At 40.0% G+C, this 6,720-nt stretch overlaps 1 protein-coding gene across 3 annotated transcripts; it reads right to left on the bottom strand.

Annotated features, from left to right (window-relative positions):
• Nucleotides 1-301: 301 nt before the first annotated feature.
• PBDC1 (polysaccharide biosynthesis domain containing 1) lies at nucleotides 302-5,613 on the bottom strand. 3 transcript variants are annotated; one of them, XM_003936856.4, is made up of 6 exons: nucleotides 5,457-5,609; nucleotides 4,983-5,048; nucleotides 3,676-3,735; nucleotides 3,016-3,156; nucleotides 1,520-1,631; nucleotides 302-883 (listed from the first exon to the last, which is right to left on the bottom strand). In XM_003936856.4, exons 1-6 carry the CDS (start codon nucleotides 5,484-5,486, stop codon nucleotides 591-593), a joined length of 702 nt encoding a protein of 233 aa, XP_003936905.2. In that variant the 5' UTR covers nucleotides 5,487-5,609; the 3' UTR covers nucleotides 302-590. The 3 variants fall into 3 exon arrangements, with proteins under 3 accessions (XP_003936905.2, XP_010345665.2, XP_074248316.1); XM_010347363.3 differs by lacking the exon at nucleotides 1,520-1,631 and having other exon boundaries at nucleotides 5,457-5,613; XM_074392215.1 differs by lacking the exon at nucleotides 4,983-5,048 and having other exon boundaries at nucleotides 505-883; nucleotides 5,457-5,610.
• Nucleotides 5,614-6,720: the final 1,107 nt, after the last annotated feature.

Genomic DNA, 6,720 nt, shown 5'->3' with positions numbered 1-6,720 from the left:
TGGGCTGCATTCACTAATCTGACAGGTTCAGGTTGCTGCGATTTATCAAATCTTTTGTCCTATATAGCAAAGAAATCAGGGAGTTGTGGTCACTCAGAGATTGAGTCAATTCTTAAGTAAGGACTTTCAACTCCAACACCTGGTGTAACTTAACAAGTTTAGAGAACTTGACTATAGGAAATGGTGAGAAGCAGTAAGAAACAGGGGTAAGTTATTTTATATAAGACGTGGTGATGAGATTACATATTTGAAAAAAATTTCAAGTGTCAAATACCTTTTTAAACTCAGTCAGAGATACAGATAAGAAAGAACCAAAAGACATTTATTTACAAAATTTCTTACTTGACCAGTGGTGACAGCCAAAATACTGTATACCAGAAAAAAACAACTAACACCCGACTAATAGTCTTTAGAACAGTTCATACAAGGGAACCACAAGAGCAGATCCTATTAGGCTAGAAGGATGTCCTTCTGAGTGTTCTTAAATGTACAAGAATTTACATTTAACCAAAGAGGTCTGTGCAAGTAGCACTGTGTTACTTGTAGGCTCAATTGACACATAGCTTCTAGAGTGCTGTTCCCTGTATACCTTACATAGCTTTTTCACCACTTTTGTTGATGTCTTTGTCAGCTTCTTCCCCTTTTTCTCCTCCTTTGTCAGTTTTCTCTTCTCTGTTGATTCCTTCCTCTTTTTCTTCTCCACTATCAGCTTCTTTCTCTCCTCTGTTCTTGGTGTTCTCTTCTTCTCCACTGTCAGATGTTTTTTCTCCTCCATTGTTGACTTCTTTCTCTCCTTCTTTGTCCTGAACACTGATATAAACAGCTTTGTTATAGCCTTCCCGGTTCCGAGCAATTTCAATGGCAAAGAATTGTATCCTGGGGGCTGAAAAGTGAACAAAATTGAGTATTATCCTACTCTCAGTTGATTCCCTAAATCTTTTTTTTTTTTTTTTTTTTGAGCCAGGGTCTCACTCTGATTCCGAGGGCTGGACTGCAGTGGCACAATCACAGCTTACTGCAGCCTCAACTTCCTGGGTTCAAGCAACCCTCCTGCCTCAGTCTCCCAAGTAGCTGGAACTACAAACATGCACCACTACACCTGGATAATTTTTTTAATGTTTTTTGTAGAGATGAGGTCTCCCTATGTTGCCCAGGCTAGTCTCAAACTCCTCAGCTCAAGTGACCCTCCCATGTCAGCCTCCCAAAGTGCTGGGATTATAAGACATGAGACACTGTGCCTGGCCTGTTTCCTAAATATGCTGGAAATCTACTGACAAAACTGAAATAACATACAAAACATTCGAGTATACTCATAAACTTCAGAGGTATTGAATTCCAATCTCATATTAACGAGGCTGAAAAGACTTAACTATTTTCAAGTTACTTAAAAAAATAGCAACATCTTTAAAGATGAAACAAAATAAGGTGATCTCCAACCTAACTATACATGTTACTGATTCATCAGCAAAACCAGACTGTTCAGTCTCCTTATAAACAATTCCAGAGGGAAAAAACTCACCAAAGATGGTGTTTTCTTCAGTGTAGCCCTGAGAACAATCTAATCGCAGCAAAGTACCATAGTTGAAGTCTTCAACAATCCCATTAAACTTCAAGCAGAATGGTCTCCACTTCTATCAAGGCAAAAACAATGCCTTAGCTAACAAATGCAAGAGGACAGGAGAGATAATTCCAGTTCCCCAGTAAGGAAAATAATCATAGTGAGACTAGGATTGAGGTGATTGCTGGTTTCATGGTGAAACTAGCAGTGCTTTTCTGTGCTACCTATTGTGTCTTTAGACTGCTATTTCCCAAGATGAATAATATTTTACTCTGAAATACATATAAATCCTTTACTATAGAATTAAAATATGATTTCTTAAACAGATTGTTTTGAAATTATTGGTCAGTTCAATCCAAAATGGTCATCTATACCTACTAAAACACAAATGATTTTAATAAAGAAGTCCATTCAGTAGTGACAATTTTCCAAAGACAAAGATCACTAATAGCCTCCTAGGAATTAAAAGTTTAGATTCTTGGCTGGAGGCAGTGGCTCATCCCTGTAATCCCAGCACTTTGGAAGGCCGAGACAGAAGGATCGCTTGAGCTCAGGAGTTTAAGACCAGCCTGATCAACATGGTGAAACCCCATCTGTACCAAAAATACAAAAAATTAGCTGGGCATGGTAGCATGCACCATGTATCATTAAAAAATATGTTGATTTTGTGTTAATATATAAATGTATGCTATTGTCCATAGCATTATAAAAGGTAATGCTACGGACAAAAAAATTATATAATTATAAAATTATACAAGCTTTTATAAAATTATAAAAGTGGCAGTCCCAGCTACTAGGGAGGCTGAAGCAAGAGGACTGCTTGAGCCTGGGAGGTGGAAGTTGCAGTGAGCTGAATGGCACTACTGTACTCCATTCTGGGCAACAAAGTGAGACCCTGTCTTAAAAAAAAAAAAAAAAAAGAAAAAGAAAGAACCCCCCCCCCACACACACACACACACACTTTAGGTTCTTCATTAGCTAAGGATTTACTCTCAAGAAAAAACATTTTTTCCTAACTGTAGAAGTGCTAGTTTCCTATTAAAGTATTGGATAATCACATAAGCAATGAAAAACATACGTTTTCTAGTTATCCATGGCACGTAATCACATGAACTTAAATGAAAAAATCAAAACACCTTCCTATGCCCTATTTACCACTCCCCCTCCAAGCCTCCGGCTATACTACCTAAAAAAACTGATTCCTCCTCTCCTGAAAGGGCTGGGTGGAGATTTAAAATGTCCAAGACAGAAAGGAGAAAAAAATTGACTCAACAATATGAAAAGTCAATAAATTGGAAAAACATTCATTTTTTAACTTAGTTGATTACAACTAGTAACCAGTTCTGGTTCTTTACGTATTTTTCTTAAACAACAAAAGAGTTTAAATGTAAAAAAAAATTCACAATCAAAAATTGTTGGTTAAATGCTAAGTGACATTTGAGAAAGAGAATTTTTACCTCTTTGGCTGATTCTGACTTGAGTTCTTCTGGGTCCAATACATCTATCTTAAGCTTCTCAAAATTTTTCCGGAATTCAGAGTAAATTTGGTCATCTACTTTGGTGAGTTTCAGGAATTGTGGGTCAACTGATGAAATCAGCTGCCAAACAGTAAGACAACATACAAGTGCTAGTCTGTAATTTACTACTATCTTCCCCATCCCCACCAGAAAACCTTTATGGTTCTCAGGGCAGAAGATCTCTTCAGGAAGTGTCATCAGACAACCTACATCCTGGATGAAATCATGACATAGTTTAAGGCCGTAATATATTATTACAATCTCTTCCACCAATTTGGCAATTCGCTTATTTAACCACAGTACTGTCTGGCTATTGCCCTCTGTGGATTGTTCATTTATTCAACAAACATTTATTGAGTGCCTACAATGTATGGGCCAGACGTCCTTTTGTCAATTAGCATAATAAAATGGAGCAAAGCAGCAGAACTCATCATAGAAACAAATTTGCTTTCACTCTGTTGTCTGTGGGTAAGAACTTACATTAATAAAAACTATCTCCAAAACACAACTGTTTAACTTGCTGAAAATAGTGATAAGCAGAGCATCATACACTATAATTACATGTTTAATTCTGCTTAATGATGAAGACAGACAACTCACCTTGTAATAGACTTCAGCATGCTGCATTGCCCTCAGGGCCCAAGCCATCTCAATGTCAGGCTGCAAAGGAGTGAAAAATACCAAGTCATAAACTTCCCAATCCTACTACTGAATACCAAATTAAGGAAGTATGTGGATGTCCATTTAATGCTCAAGAGGGCTACCACACTTGATGTTACTGTCAAATAATTAAAACTGGAGTAATACATTTAGACAATAATTCCTTTGTCCATACAACAACCAAAAGAAGCTACCTACAGAGTATAATGAACACAATGAGCCACTGGCTATCTTTTCCCAGCTGCTAGTGAACGCTGGGAGACTAAATAAAGCAGTACATAAATCACCTTCTCAGCATTCAGTTAAATCATTGTAAAACTGAAATAATATAACCCTCATTATCACTGAGTTGTTGGAAGAACAAAGAATCAAAATGAAAATTACTTTTCACTTTTAAGATTCAAGCATGTAATCATTTGTGTTTACCAAACAGCCAATTCCCCATGACACCTAGAAATGCATTAGCACATGAAACAGGTCAAGGGTATAATAAATACTACCAAGCACCCATCTGTTCCACTGTAATCTCCCACTCGAAGGAGACCAGAGACCTCCGAGCTATTTCACTGACTCCAGGAAAAGCCATTTGCATTTGTTACCTCCATGCCTTAAACCAGGCACTTTTCCTACCTCCCAATCCTTGTTCTTTGTCCACCTACACTTTGAGGGTACAGTTAAAGCTCTATTTCTTCAGTCTAGTCTTCTACTGCCTTGGCCCCTTAGGGATTTCTCCTTCAGCTAAACTATTTGGATCTTATGGCCAGACCCACTCATTATATGTATCATATTCTTATTTGGGTGTTTTTACTATTCTCACATCCCCTTGTCTTGTGTCAGAAAATACGTCATATACTTTCTCAGTAATTTTCTAAACCAGAGACATCATAAGCCAGTACAACTTTGCTGCACAATGGAATTCCTCTAAGACCCTTTAAAAATACTGATTCTTGGCTCTCATTCCCCAGACATTCTTATTTAGGTGGTATGAACTGCAATCTAGGCAGCGGGATGTTTAAAAGCTTCCCAGGTGATTCTAAAGAGTGGCCAGTTTGGGGAACCACTTCCACAGGCGTTAGTCCTGCGTTTGTGGACCAAGATTAAAACGAACTTAAAGAAGGTGCGGTTTCTGGTGGAAGTGGAGAAGGTCTGTAGTAGATATCAGGACTTGGGATTATAATTTAGTGGCAGGTCCTGCAGAGATCCCAGGCTAACTGAGGGGGTAGGAGCTGTGGGTGAGTCATACTCACATCGTTGCCATAAGACTCTGCTGGGAGGGAAAGCGCATGTGCCACAGACACCAACTCCCCGGAAACCTAGAAAGGGGGAAAAAGAGTTCAAGGCTCCACCCAAGGCCGGGAGCGGTGCTTCATACCTATAATCCTAGCACTTTGGGAGGCCGAGGCGGGTAGACCACCTGAGCCTAGGAGTTTGAGACGAAACTGGGCAACATGGCGAAACCCCGTCTCTACAAAAAATAAAAATTAAAAAAAAAATTTAAAAATTAGCTAGGCGTAGTGGCACACGCCTGTTGTCCCAGCTCCTCGAGAGGCTGAAGTGGGCGGATGACCTGAGCCCCGGAGGTCGGGGTTGCAGTGAGCCGTGAAGGCGCCACTGCACTCCAGGCTGGGCGAGTGACACCTTGTCTCAAAAAAGAAAAAAAAAAAAAAGGGCTCCACCTGGCTCGACCTCCCCACTCACCCGACCCCAGATCAGCGTCTCACCGGTTCATCAGTTCCACTGGTAGCCGCCATGTTGCAACCCAGAAAGCCTGACTCGTTGCGCAGTTGATTGGAAAACGGAGCCAGATCCGAGTCGTTCTCTTCCGGCGGCTCCAGTGTGCACTCCCGCTCCCGCTGAGGAAGTTGCAGGCCCCGCCTCACCGTCCTCGCGCAGGCGTAGAAGTGGCGTACTGTTGCGTAGGCTAGACTGGTTGAAAGATCCGAGGTGATTACTTCTCAGTAATTTCGGTGGTGATCACAGGAAAAGGTTGAATTAAAGAAAACTATAAAGAACTGTAAAGACACACAAAGTCGCAGGTCAAGCATTTATGAAAGAAAAAAGGCAGCAGGAAAAAAACTTTTAAAAAAGTTGTCAGTTATCTGTCAAAGAATAAGGCAGAGTCCCACAGAAATCAAAAGATGTAAAAGCATCCAGAAATAAGTGGTGAACAAAACCCAATACTCTGGGTTGAGTATACTAAGCGTAAAAATATAGGGAGGTTGACAACCTTAGCAAGAGCAGGTTAAGTGAAATGGTCATTGACAACCTTGGCAAGGGCAGAAATCAGATGGCAATGGGTTCAAGAGGGAGTGGGAGGTAAAGAAGTGATGTTAATGATCATGGAAAGTTCTTCCAAAAGAGGTGCAGCTAGAAAGAAACATGAGGTCTAGGGACTTTTAAAGAAAATCGTGGTAAAGATAAGATAATATAAAAAATTTTCATCTTAACCATTTTTAAGTGTTCACTTTGGTAGTGCCAGTGTTAAGTATATTTACATTGTGGTGTGATCTCCAGAACCTTTTCATCTTGCAAAATTGAAACTCTATATGCATTGAAGAACGATTCTCCACTTTCCTCTCCTTTTGGCCCCTGGTAGCCACCATTCTGTTTTCTGTTTCTGTGAATTTAACTATGTTAGATTATAACATAATAACTGGAGTCATACAGTATTTTTCCTTTGGGGACTGGATAACGTCCTCAAGTTTCATCCACATTGTAGCATATGACAGGATTTTCTACCTTTTAAAGCTGAATAATATTGTATTGTGGCCAGGCACGGTGGCTCATGCCTGTAATGCTAACACTTTGGGAGGCCAAGGTGGGTGGATCACTTGAGGTCAGGAGTTCAAAACCAGCCTGGCCAACATGGTGAAATCCTGTCTGTATTAAAAATACAAAAAAATTAGCTGGGCATGGTGGCAGGTGCCTGCAGTCCCAGCTACTTGGGAGGCTAAGGCAAGATAGTTGCTTGAACTCAGGAAGCAA

Source organism: Saimiri boliviensis, chromosome X (genome assembly GCF_048565385.1).
Source record: "Saimiri boliviensis isolate mSaiBol1 chromosome X, mSaiBol1.pri, whole genome shotgun sequence".
NCBI classification, from domain to species: Eukaryota; Metazoa; Chordata; class Mammalia; order Primates; family Cebidae; genus Saimiri; species Saimiri boliviensis.
This window is presented reverse-complemented; position numbering and strand designations above follow the sequence as displayed.

Coding starts and splice junctions, on each gene's coding strand:
- PBDC1 (XM_003936856.4), bottom strand. CDS start 5,486: ATGGCGGCTACCAGTGGAACTGATGAACCG. Junction 3,736..4,982: donor CAGAGTCTTATGGCAACGAT/GTGAGTATGACT, acceptor ACTCCTTTGCAG/CCTGACATTGAGATGGCTTG. Junction 3,157..3,675: donor ATGCTGAAGTCTATTACAAG/GTGAGTTGTCTG, acceptor ACTGTTTGGCAG/CTGATTTCATCAGTTGACCC.